The 14,490-nt window shown below is 31.2% G+C and overlaps 1 protein-coding gene across 1 annotated transcript in view; it reads right to left on the bottom strand.

Annotated features, from left to right (window-relative positions):
* The window catches only part of LOC123011558, a 43,834-nt gene that overhangs the window by 27,576 nt on the left and 1,768 nt on the right, over positions 1-14,490 (bottom strand). Inside the window, 1 exon segment of the mRNA XM_044409058.1 lies at positions 13,760-13,979. Within this exon segment, the coding sequence (XP_044264993.1) occupies positions 13,760-13,963 (204 nt within the window). The 5' untranslated portion in view covers positions 13,964-13,979.

Here is a 14,490-nt window from a genome sequence, read left to right as displayed (position 1 = left end):
CATGTTATGATGGCCGGGATGGTTAATGCCAGCTTATGCATTGTTTCTTCCAACACATAATCGTGTGTTTTACTATGATTATAAAGAAATAATCAAATTTTACTTTGAATTAAATAAAATTGACATTAGATGTCACAGCATTGACAGCTATGTCATTCGTAGTGGATTGTTTCCAAGGTAAGGATACGCTCAAAATTCATACTTTTTGATTTTGCAGCGCGGTGTAGAGTTTTGTTTAAACCGAAATAACTCCAGAACGGTACATTTTAGTGATATTAACAAGAGTACTTTTTTATGAAAAAATGATCGGGCTTTTGATTTTTGGCATCAAAAATATCAGTTAATAGGCTGAAAAAAAGAGTTATGACCCAAAAACTGGAAGGGTCCCATTGTCACCGGAAATCTATAGGTTTTACAAGACTTCCATTTACACCATATCAAAGAGTGTCTTTTTGTCCCTTGACATGCAAAGTTTCATAATAATCGGGTAAACGATAACAAAAATATTTCCAAAAAATCATTTTCCATACCGATTTTTGGAAAGCTGTAATTTTTCTATTTTTTGAGTTAGGTCAGTAAATACTGTGCTCTCTATTCTCATTTGTACAGGGGTATTCGTGGTTAAAATTATGCCACACATTTTTGAAACACGCGATATGAATACTGACAAGAAATAATTGTATATTTGGTCTACCGGCAGCCAACCAAGTTATTTTATTTTTTGAGATACATGGTCAAATTTTCTTAATTTGTAAATAAAACGGGAGCACGAATTTTGTATTTTTGCAATTTATATTTAGATTGATAATCTAAACATGAATAATAAATGATGAGACCATAATTAAGGTTGGAAAGCACCAATGACTCGCATAGTTTTTTTCGAAGTTTAAAATTCAAAATGTGATAATTGGAATATAACATTTTTAATGCAATATAAGACCTCTTTACAATCAAGTTGACATGTTCTCTAAATCGTAATTCCGAATCCATTATAATGCCAAGATTTTTTACACTGTGTGAGATACCTATTTCCATATTACCAATTTTGAAATTAATTTCCGAGTTGATTTTTTTATTTCTTGTGGAAATGCAAATTGATGAACATTTACTCAAATTTAAATTTAAACAAATGCTTTTAGACAATAAGAAAATTTCATTCAGATCTTGATTAATAAAGTTGCAAGCTCGTTCTACATCGTCAGGATTAAAATAATACAATTGTGTATCATCTGCAAAGGCATGGATGTTATAACATATTTTACCGTTTCTAATATTTCTACGCTGTATATTAAAAATAGAAGTGGTCCCAAAATTGAACATTGCGGAACACCGGATGTAATATTTCCTGCTCTTGATTGTGAGGGACCTATTGTAACAATTTGTTTCCTATTAGTAAGATACGAATTAAAAAAAATTGTTGAAATGTAGTCAAAAGCATAAAAAGGTAATTTTGCACATAAAAGTGAGTGATCTAAGGTGTCAAATGCTTTAGAAAAATCCAACAATGTCACAATAGTGGCATCACCTTTATCCAAAGCTCTAAAGCAATCATCAAGAATTTTTCCGAGGGCTGTGATGGTACTACAATTTTTTCGATATCCTGATTGTTTATTCGTAATAATACCTTCAGAAACAACATAATTGTAAACCTGTTTATAAATGACTTTTTCTAAAAATTTTGATAATCCACATTTCTGGATAATATCCAATCTCAATACAGCAGTCGACAATTTGAGTAATCCATTTCGTCAATATGGGAGAACATAATTTCAACATTTTGCTGAAATGTTGTCAACACCAAGAGCATTTGATTTTAAATCATCAATTATCTATTGAACTTCATCAATAGAAGCCAGCTGAAGACGAAAAGAACTGTTTACGTTAATTTTTTTACCTTCAAGCAAAAATGTCGCATTAGCACAAATGTTTAGCTTACTAAACACTGACAAAAAGTAATTATTGACATCATCAACATTAAAGTTATTTGTCCAAGATCGGTAATAGCGAGAAATTCTGAGAAATTTCGGAAACGGATCGGTTATAACGAGAGTTACGTATTGTGTATTAGAATTTTTTTTTAGAAATGTTGTTTTTGCATCATGGTCTTATTTTTCTCAATTTCTCAGTCTTCAAGCAGAGAAAACTTCATCTTTCTGTATCAATATGTCGTCCTCAAAAAGAAAAACGTTCAAAGAAAAAATATCAATAATAACAGAGTTCGAAAGTGGTAAAAAAGAAGCTGTAATCTGCAAAGAGAAAAATTTAGCCAATTCTACATTACCAACGATTTAAAAAACAGGGACAAGATTACGAGTTCAACTGGTGAATTTTTGTCAAAAGTGAAGATGTACATACTGCAAAAAACGCTAAATTAGATAAACCCGTTCTTAAATGGTTTAAAGTGAATGGCGAAGCCAATGTGCCCATAAGTGAGGCCAAGTTAAAAGAAAAATCAGAACAATTTGCAGAAAAAATTGGGGATTCTCTAGAGATGAATTTTTTTCATTGGGTGCTTCCACCTAACCACGATGCCTTTTATAATAGCCTTGTACAATTGGAAAGTGCAATTGATAAGATAAAAAATGCTTCGTTACAAAAAACAAACACTACATTTTTTTTCTTAAATATTGTTTTAAACTTCTTTAATAAAATAATTTGCATAGTACATGTTTAAAAATTTGTATTATCCATGACTGTTTATAACGAAAATCGGTTATAACGAGCAAATACATTGGCCCCTTGAGTTTTGAGATATAGAAAGGTTCTACTGTATTAATTTTTTTAGAAGCACAACATTGAAACCCTAAACCACCATTTGTTGTTAAAAAATTGCCGAAAACTATTGTTCCGTTCTAGCACATGATAGTGAACCAAGGTAATTGTATTTTAGTACATTGTTGCTAATTTATGATTTATTATAGGTGACCAAATACTGTTCGTAATATACGTCAATAATAGCAACAATGATTAAATTCCATAAAATATAACTCGCCGATAGCAATTCAGTTCTGAATCGCCTGGAATAAATTGATTATTTCTTGAGTTAACAATCGGATGAAATGTTAAATTCTTTGGCGCCACCTGAACACTATAGCAAATTGAAGCAGCATGTGTTGTGCTTTTCCCTCAGGTCTTAAAAATTAAACAACCAGAAAAATGCCTTAATTTCCTGGCTGTGAGGGTTAATGTTCGAAGTTGGTGTATTTAAAACGACTGTAAAAAATATAGAGTCTAATTCTAGGGAATCCCCCTTGTCAGGCGATTGTTTTAGTGGTCGTATATTGAAATAAGCAGTGACTTTAAACGTTTTATCTGAAATGGCACAGTTAAAATTCCGTCCCTTTTATTGGTTGGCCACTAGAGCCAAAACAGTTTTATTGGCAGTAAAAGTAAGTTGTTTTCTAAATTCTGGTTATTGTGTTTCGTTCTTGTCGCGCTGCTGTTTTTCGTGTGTTTCCACTTGTAGGCCTGTTTTGAAAGTATGTGTGTTTACCTCTTCAGAGAAAATGTAAATAAATAAAGCCGGGCATATGGCCGTTCTGTAATTCTCCGATCCACGAAACAACGCTATTTATAGTATTTTCTGCATCATGTAAATAAATAAAATCCGAGATATTATTCGTCGCTTGGCGACAATGTTCGAAAAAAGGCCAGCGATGTCGAGAATGAAAAAAGAATTCTAGCCGCGGCAATAACAAACAGAAAGATCAAACATTAGAGCAAAGAATCTCACCGAAAGAACTCTTCCTGAAAACAAATAAAAACCGAAAAAGGCACAATGAGTGTGCAGCACAAAGATGCCGAAATAGTTTCTCGGCTTTTAAATATTTGTTCAAAGCGCGACTTTTTGCAGGTGTTCACCAGAAACATTTCACTAATTGATGATTAATCGGAGTTAGTAAACTCTCAACTGTACACCAAAACTCCAGATGATGAGTCGGTTCAAGCCGTAAAATTTACATCACAGTTGCAATTAAAATGGTTTAACCCTTGGGAGCCGCGAATGGAGCTTAATAAATTTTGTGTACTACAGTTGCGTTTTACTTCAAAATAATAATTCCGTAATAAAGTTTTGATTTATAGACGCGATTTAATTACCCCATTTTACTTGCTGCAATTTCACTACAATCGTAAAAGTGCAACGCGGAACAATTTTCAAGATAATTGGACCATTTTTTAGATGTCCCGGATCGCACCGAAACTGACCCGAAACGAGACACTTTTCGCATTTTAATTGCAACGAAATAAACGACCTGTGTTTTTTAACTCATACTCCAAATAAAGCTATTACAATTTTTGACTAAAGTCTGTTTTTTTTTAATGGAAATGCCAAACAGTCTTAACGTTAGCATCACTAATAAATTCGTTCATGGTAATTTTAATAAAGGAAGTTGGCAGTTACGGTTTTTTGAATTAATTTAAAAACAATGTCATTAACGTCAACACAAAAAATCGTCTAAGAAAATTTAGAGACGAAACACCAAAAAAGAAACAAATTCGGTACCGCTAACAGTTTTTAGAAATTTGGAAACGAATAATTTGCAAGCAGAAAGTTAGAAAAAGGGCTCGTTAAAATGTAGACGCAATTTGTAAGCAGGTTTGCTAAACATTCTCAATTTTTATCAAGATATTGACAAGAATACAAAATAAACATGAATGAGAAAGAACCTCGGAAAGAACGCAATTAAATTAGTGTCTTGTGCATCGTTTTTAAGGAACGAGTTGAAAAAGCAACAATTTTGAAACTAAAGCTGAATAAAAATTTATAAAATGCATCAACTTTGAGCTCATTTCATTAAATTACACAAAATTTATTGCCAATCATCATAATACCTACTTGTATCTTTTGCTAAATAACTTTTTTCTGTATATACATCCTATTTTTTCAAAGTTTTTGTAGCGAGAATCTCATTTTTGTCCACAACATTGTACTTACTTGCGGTGTGTTTCTATCAAAATTATTAGCACTGAATTCTGTCTTTAGACCTTAGGTAATGATGTCTGTCCTCATGTATTCAATTATAGCGCTTTCAAAGGGCAAACAGGCACACAAGATTCATAAAAGTCAAAATTTTGGCATCTCAATTTGAACCATAATTTTTTAACAAAATTTCTAGGGACAAAAACAAAGAGCAAACAAAATTTGTGGCTATGGAGACAAGCTGCTACCAATTTTTTCACCAAAATTTTGACTTGGTAATTTCCATTTAAAAAAAACAGACTTTAGTTCTATGTCATAAACACAAATTGTTACATCTTTTTTTCATTAAAAAAATCAAAATCCAACGACACAAAAACAATGTGAAAATAACTTTCAGATGTTGCAGGTTCGAGTCATTTCCTCCAAGAGAAACACCTGCAGTGGTAAATTGCAGGAATTTATAGGCATTTTATCTTATTTAATAATTAAAGTAATCATGACGTATTAATGAAATATTTTTTCTAATTATAGCCTTTTTCATTTTGTCTTATTTTATATCATGTTTCCTCGTATTAATGAGCATATGTAGTAAAAAGAGGCGGGTATTTATGGAAATTTCACTTACAAATGTGCAATTCATTACTTTTTGGCATAAAATGTAAAGTGAGTTGAGACAATTCCTGAGCAATAAAATGTCTACAACAAGACAAGAAATAGAGAGCCGTCTGTTTAAAGTTATGTTTTTTCCCTCATCCTGCCATCGTATAAATTATCCCAAGGTCCATTTACTCGAGTTTATATTCCACGCTCGATTACGCATACATATATTCAAATTATTTTTATTTCAGTTAGGTTAGTTAGTAACGCTATTTAAGAAGTTAAATATTTACGTTCAAAAATATCTCCCGTCATTTTCGTAGCAATTTACCCAGGAGGTAGACATTGTCGACAGTCAACAGAAAAGAATGGTGTTCCATTTGTTACAAGAAGATAATTACATAAATGACCCGATAATCTACAACTCCCCCGAAAATAGAAGTGCGGTATCAGTGTTTTTTAAAATTCTTCGACCAAATGGAATTTTAATTGAAATTCCTTACACTTTTTCAATGTCTCCCCCATTTTTATGAAAAATAACAACGGAAGCGAAAACAATTCAAGTAATAATTACAGTTTGTCATCGTTTTCTCACTAACACTGAGTTAAATTATCCGTGAAATGCATTTCTAGAGGTCTAGATCAAAGATTAGTAATAATTGTTCCGAAATTTGAAGGAAGTGTCGCTCAAAATTAAAGAAACTTCCTGCTTGATGGACATTGCGCCACAATGACGACGTTTCACGCTTCAATCGACAGTTTTACCTGAAAACGGTTGGTAATCTGTTTTTGGGGCTTGTTTAGTGACACAACTGGCCTTTACAGAGTCGGATTCAAAGCCACAAACAATTCGACCAAAAAATATCAGCACTTTGAATAGTCTGACACAGAGAAAACCTATTCAGTTTTTTTGGGTACAATGTTTTTAAAACGGCTTATTAAATTGTAGTGAAATTTTGTGCATAATATGTAATATTTAATATTTTGGTGTTGTCATTTCGACGATTAAAAGATCTATCGATTTGGCTAAAAAAATTAGGAGTTTCAAAAAACAAAAAGTGTAAAATTTTAAATCAATTATTAAAAATAGTATATTTTTTAAACACAAAAATTGACCTGGGCCCATTTCATCATATCATTAATATTATTACAAAAAATAAACAGGGTGTACATACAAATGTACAAGCTACAAGTTACAGGCACTAATAATTTCTGTTTCATAAAATAAAGAGTGATATTAATTGTATTAGTAGAATTTTATTGGCAAAAGTCCTAAAAAATTGGACGGCTATAAATGACCAACTTTCAGTCAGATTTTGTTGTGTTGTCAATCAACGTTTTGACTTTTGCTTTGAAGATTGATAAAATGGATGAAAACAGGAAAACAAAATTGTGTATTTTAAGCAAAATATAGGAAAATAAAGATATTTTAGCTCAAAAAACAAGAAAAAATTAAAAAGTGGCTCTATGCGAAATCGATTATTTCGAATTTGAATTAATTTTGAATGAAGAGGAAGAACCAATTTCGCTTTCTAATAATAGAAATTTAATTTTAAAATATTCGAAAGCATCAATTAATTTATTTTGGATTAACATTAGATGTGATTTTTCCATGACAGCCAAAAAAGCTTTAAAAATATTATTACAATTTTCTACATCTTATTTGTGTGAATTCAGACTTTCTGTGTTAACCAACATAAAAACGAAAAAAAAATCGAGACTGTTAATTGTAGAAGACGATATGAGAGTAGCATTGTCATTTTTACGACCAAATGTAAATGAAATTGTCAAAAAACAGCAAGCTCAAATTTCTCATTAAAAGTATTCTTATTTTTAACTTGCAATTAATCCCTTAATAAACGTTCTGTTGTTTTTGTAGTACATATTATTTTATTTTAAATTCAAGATTATTATAATAAACTATTTTACACAGTGTATTATACCAGGTGAATAAAAAGTATGGAACCAAAAATTTTTTCCTTAAACTATTTATTTTTTGAAAAAACTAATTGATGAGTGATAAAGTACTATAAAAATGTGATAATTTAACAAGAATAAAATTTTTCGAAATTTCCTTTTGTTTTTGAATTCTACAAAAAAAAATATTTTTTTAAATGGCAACCCACTATAAAATAATTTTTCTCATAAAAGCTATACTCTAAGGATTACAACTATCCGCTTTATATTTAATTTTTTTCAAAAAAAATTTTACACATAAATTACAAATTTTGACAAAAAAATGGTATAACTCAAAAACAAAACAAAATTTCGTTCTGAAAATACGATCACATTTTTTAATATTATTTTAATTTATATTAATTATTATTTGCTGGAGGCAAATGATAAAAATAAAACCGCTTGGTTCCATACTTTATATTCACTCTGTATGTAAATACACAACTTTTAAACTTACCTTTTTCTGTGTGACGCCAAATTTTGAAATCGTTAAAAGTGTGCCGCGGCAAAAGAAAGTCAATAAAACTGTCTTTAAAAAAATTAGTACTTTTAACTACAGGCAGGTAGCGACTTGTACAATAGTACTTGTAAAATTTAAATAAATCTATGCAATTAATATTATTTTCTAAAAATGATGGAACAGAAATACTTGTAATATGTTAAAATCTATTTGTATTTTCAATTTTAGAAGTTGTACTTTTGTATTTTCTTTTTATGAAACCAAATTCTAAAAGTTACAAGCTACAAGTCTAATATTATTAGATTGTAATTTATTATGAAACGGGCCTCAGGGGCCCAAAAGAAAATATCTTCAGTTTTAATAAAATTATTTCATAATTTTGCCGCTCACTGTATATATTTTATTTTCTGCACTAAAACTTTTTATTAATAGAAAATCATTCTTACACGAGTAAATAAATAAATTTGTGATTTGTCTCAAAACTGGATATTACAATGTTTACTGGAAATAGGTGATAAGAGTTTATTTTTTTTAATTGTTACAATATTTTTTAATTGTGAAAAACAGCACTCGGTCAAGAAATTCAAGTCAAGAAATTGAATAAAAAAAGTGATGTGTGAGAGTTGAAATTGGTAAAATCTCCCATTACGTCCCTGTCTCCACAGACCGGGTCGTGTAGAATGTCTGAAATGGAATCCAATACTTTTGTCGTCTTCTCTACAAAGGTTTCGTCTTTTGTAATTTTGTGTTATTTGGTAGCGATCCACTTGTTGCTCCTCGAATTTGCATTAATTCCAAGATGGTGGGTTTAATAACCCGGCTAAAAAATCTAACGTCTTTATAAGTGAACCGTGGCCGAAGAAGAAATAAAAACTCGTATCCCAGCACGTCTCATTTTCTATCATAGAGTCTTGATTACTTGGGGTTCGAGTCGAGAGCGGGTTCTTCACTCAATCACCTCAGGTAAACTTTTTATTCGGGGTTATTAACATATTTTGTAAGCTCTTTATTATGAAACGTTGTGCGTGCTTCAGGTACTACGATTAGCCTTTAGCTTCATAAAAGATATCATGATTCTTCGGAGATTACAACAGTTTATTGCTGTAAATCAGTCCTTTGGAAATGTTATTCGACGTGGATCATGGTATTTATCTAACATAACCGCTTCGTTGTAATTATATCGAGTGCAGGAGCTCCATTACTTGCCCTATTTATTTGCATTGTCCACCTTCATTTATCGATAATTCTAATTAAATTAATGCCCTCATGTCGCTCGGGGCCACCAGTAATTACACAATCTGCATGATTAATTACACTCATACACAATTACATCCCAAAAAAGTAATCTAATTACGAGTGTAATTAACACAGTTTCCGATTAGGCCCACTCAGCAGGTCCTCGAATGTTATTATTTTTATTTCATATACCAAGTTTTAATTAAAAATCATACCAAGTTGAATTAAGAAGTATTTAATTTCCGGTGCAAAGTAAATTCCATTACAATCATTTGTAATTGGATCAAATCAGAAAAATCCGAACGAAATTTCATCCAACTCCAATACTTAATAGAGTTATCTAAGAGAACGTTCGAAAAACTGGTTTAATTCGTTACGTTCCACTACAATGAAACATTTTTCTTGTGCGTTTTTCAACTCGCGGATCATGAAGGCGGAAATGGGAAATTTCTGTTGGTGAAGAAATAATACAGGTGTCCAAGTTCAACGCTTAGAGGGAAAAAGATAAACGGTTTGCTTATGAAGTTATCAAAAATCTAAGTGTATAATTTTAGAGATCATTATTTATAGTTTTTGCGGATGGAGATTATCTTGATTTCGCTTGTGGCTTATTTTTAAATTCATACAGACTGTTTGCAGGTGAATTGTCTGGAATTTTATTCTCTGTGCGTTACACAACTTGAAAGTTGAATGTGAAAGAAACTTGGACACTTTAACTGAGGTTAATTAGATTATTTTGTTTCTCTAGCGACTTATAATTGCAGTAATTAGAAGTCTCTTGATCTTAAAACTTTTCCCCTTTTCTTAAAACAAAATATAAAAAACACTCAGTTTTCTAATACTTAAAGAAAATAAAAAAATCTATAGACCTAATTTTGTCAGTTTTCTAGTTTTTTAGAAAACTCGAACAAATGCATTAACAAAAACAGTTTCTATTTCACAAATATGTAATATTAAAGCGGTTTGGTATAAAACTATCAATAATTTAAGCCTAAACTATATAACGAGTGTTTTTTTTTTAATTTGGCGTTAAAGCTATCCATGAAAGTTTGATTGTGAACGAACCATCGTATTGAAAGTTATTAATTTGATATTTGACACCTCGCCGGGCTTACCTATTAAAAATTGTGTTCCGTTCACAACACACTATGAGGCCAAATTTAAATAAACACCCATTGTTGTATTATTATTATGTCATCAAATAGGTATTTGTAGTTTTTATAGATAAAAGATTATCTCTATTTCGATAGTGGATTATTTTTAGACTTCAATATACAGGGTGCGCCAAAACCCGCGCCCCAGAGGTAAGGTACTATACCAGAAACATGGAAAAAATGTTAAAAAAATTCTATTTATAAAAATTTCGTAGTTATGAAAGTTTAAATTTTGCACTTTGACTCTATTTATGTCTGTTGGTCTAAGTTTTTTTGCTACAGCCTATTAGAAGAGGAAACAAGGAAGCTGTATCCTAAATTGTAACTCTGTTTAATGTTATTTGTGGCTTTTATTGGAAAAATTTTATACCTTTACTAAATAATTATAAAAAAACATATACAAGATCCAGTATCATTAAATACACATAAGAAAATGTCAAATGTCAAAAAATATATGTCAAAATTTTTTAAACATTTTTTCCATGTTTCTGATATCCTATCTGAGGCAACCTGTATTAGAGTTTTACAAATTTTTTACAAAATTGAATTTGAATTAACAAACTTGGACATTTCAACTCAGGTTAAAAAATTCTATACTGAATAAATACAAAAATAAATATTTTAAATTTGTCGGTCGTGGTTTATACAGTCCTATTTTTTTGAAAACCAAAACATGAATTACAAAAAGTAGCTTTGTTTCAATAAATAATTTTAAACTCGTCACATTCGGCATCATTTTGTGCCACAAAGTAATTAATTTCTAATTAAAGTTTTACCTAATTAATCAATTCCAAATTGCACAAACAAGTCAATTTTGAATTACTTGGTTTTGGTTTGAAATTACATAGTTCTACAAATAATTAATTTGATTCTATAATTATAATAACCTCACATTATATCAACCGTGACTTTCATGCAAATTATTATCGAAATTAATTAATTTATTCATGTCACATGACCGTTCTATGTAATCATTGATTCATTGTTACCAACTTAAATTACAAATAATTTTCGATTGAACCCAACCCTTGGTTAAATATTTATTCGGCTTTAAAAATATGGAACTTGCAAAATATGATTGACACCTAACTCGCCGACCACATATTATTAAACTTTATTGTCAAGAACAAATTTGATGACAGTGCATTTGCGTTTCATTGTTAGTTACATAGTGCATTTACAATGAAGTGTTAATATTTAATGGTCAGTGTATTTCCCATGAGGGTCATGCTTACATTTCATATGTAAATTTTACGATTTAAAACATGGCATTTGATGGTGCTATATGGGGACTCGAAATTATCAAAATTTCACCTTTTGATAATTCCATGTTTATTCAACGAAACAATCAGCGTAGTTAATGCAGCAACAGTTTAAATAAACATAAATATTTGTGTCTGGTAATATTTTAATGCATCTGTTATTATAAACTCATAAATTGTGGCGTTTTGCAATTGATTACTTTTCGTCTTTGACGAGCTTGGAAGCAAAAGGTGTTCTGCATTTCATATGTAAAATGTGCAGGATACTAGTACGTATATCAACAGATATTTATACGTCGCATTGCACCATTCATATAACTCACAGGACCGAGGAATGAACAGAAAAAGTTAAAATATGAACGTTCCTTCAGATTTTATGTGGTCTACTTGGAATAGCCAGAATGGCAATAAAAATAAATAGTAAATATGCTGTTTGAAAAATCAGCACAATTAAAAATAATTAATACAACTTCGAAATGAAGTAATAATTTGAGAGTGTTCATTAACGTTTGTTCGCTCTTCACTGCTTCATTATTAAGAAATAATGTAAGAGTTTCCGCTCAATTGTCCCGTTAAAAAATTAAGCTTTTGCTTAATAATTAAACGTGCAATTTAAATTCTTTTATTGGAAGCAGACTTTGCTTTCCTGTGATTAATATGTAATGGTTTTATGGTGAAACTTTCCAAAACGTTGAATTATGACACCGGTCATAAACCATTTCTAAATGTCAAGAGGTCCACTAAAAATTTGTTTCATAATGACAGTGCTAAGGACATTTTACAGCTCCATCCACTCAAATTTATGACGGTTTGTGAGGGGTTGGTCTCTGATTTTTCTCAGAATTTGACATCTGTTGTTATGGACGAGGCATCAGGAAACACTCTACAGGGTGTTCCGTTTTTATTGTTACAAATTTAAACAGGTGGTAGAATATTCAATTCTAAGACAAAAGTTTCCTATAAACATGTATCGAAAAATGCTTAGTAAGGGAGCTACACCCCCTGCAAGAGGGCTAATATATTTTTGCTAATATTTCAGAAACCATTGAAGATAAAATTACAAAATTTGGTACAGATGATAACCTTTATACACCTAAACGAATTCAAGCATCAAATGTCGAAATTTTTAATCAAGGGCGTACGAAACTGGGGGAGTTTATGATAAAAAATACCCTATTTATCTTGGTTTTAGTTTTTCGGTACTTTCAGCAACAGTTCGATAGTTTATCACAGAAAAGTCTCTTTTGTGTCGATACGACTTAAAATTAATTTAAAATCTATGTTACACACCAACACAACATTCAAATCACTCAGAATTTACAGAATAATAAAAGCAAGAAATTCATATTTTTTAATCAACCACAACTAATTAACATTACATTACAGTAACAATAATAACATTAATTAAATAAATTCGCCTAAACCTAAAGGAGTTGTTCAAAGTGACCACCATTTTGGTCAATGCATAACTAAAGAAACTAAAGTCAAAATAGATAGGGTATTTTTTGGGTATTTTTTTACCCTAAACCCCCTCAGTTTCGGACGCCCCTGATTAAAAATTTCGACAATTGATGTTTGAATTCGTTTAGGTGTATAAAGGTTGTCATCTGTATCAAATTTTGTAATTTTATCTTAAATGGTTTCTGAAATATTAGCAAAAACCTATTAGCCCCCTTTCAGGGGGTGTAGCTCCCTTACCAAGCATTTTTGGATACATGTTTATAGGAAATTTTTGTCTTAGAATTGAATATCCTATCACCTGTTTAGATTTGTAACAATAAAAACGGAACACCCTGTATTTTCCCAGATAAGTCATAAACTTGAGCAAAATTTAAATGGGAACACAGACTTGCAATAGACGTATAATATTGATAGTGGCTACCGGTTCTGGCTATAAAACTGGTAATAAAATCAAGAACACAAAGTGGAGGCGCTGTCTGTTTTTACCAAACAACTTCAGTTCCAACCTCGAGAGAGGCAATAAAACAATAAATTTCCAATATTGTAAATAAATCAGCACTTCGTTCCGGTAGTCACCTTGCTGTTATCCCACCTGTATTTAAGTTTTACAGCCCTTGGGATAATTTATTGCCTGTAAAAATTGACGTTCCTTACAGGAAGCGAAACTTAAGCCCCACTCTATGCAAATTAATTTAGTTTGATAATCACTTACCGGTAGCGCATCACACGTCTCAATGGGTAGGGGGTCTTCCGTGCAGTACATGGGGTCGGATGGCTGGAGTATGGGCGGCCGTGGGGGCGGCGGAAGGAGAAATTCCGGAGGCGGCCCGGGACAGTCGCATTCAGCCGCTTCCATACCCCACATGGCCTCCAGACCTGGCGGTGGATCGTCTCCGTACTCTCCAGGCCTTTCCATAGACCTCACCCGATTACTGTGCAAAGAAAAAAGTTTATTGATATGTGATTGAAAAAACAAACATTAACTTTATCAAAGTAAATTGAACATTGAACTACAATATTCAGAAAAATTATTTAGTAAAAGAGAAATGTGAACGTGAGTGCAATAAAACGTATTTAATTCAAGTCGTAAACAACAAAGAGCCTTTTAAAATTTTGTGTTTATTTTCTGATTATTCAGAGTCGGTATGTTTTCTCTCCATAATTCTCTTTTACGGCGAGTTGTTATTTTTAATTTATGAATGAATCCCATGATTTTCTTTATCGATGAAGAAAATGTATTGAATAATAAGCACATAAACACATTAGGAGTTAATTTACTCAGGTATTAGAGGAAGTTTGAACGTGTAATTAGAGCGGAATTTTATCTGAACAGTGAGGAAGTCAAGAAATTGTATAAAATTCCTAAAATTAACGGTTACATTTCTTGAAACTAATCAGTACTCTGTTGCAAAATGAGATCTTGGCGACTTATCGGCGACTCAG

Source organism: Tribolium madens, unplaced genomic scaffold, assembly GCF_015345945.1.
Source record: "Tribolium madens isolate multiple individuals breed KSU strain unplaced genomic scaffold, Tmad_KSU_1.1 Scaffold_91;HRSCAF=231;Tcas5.2_LG7, whole genome shotgun sequence".
In the NCBI taxonomy this organism is placed as follows: domain Eukaryota; kingdom Metazoa; phylum Arthropoda; class Insecta; order Coleoptera; family Tenebrionidae; genus Tribolium; species Tribolium madens.
The sequence above is the reverse complement of the archived record's forward strand: the minus strand, read 5'-3'. Positions and strand labels throughout refer to the sequence as shown.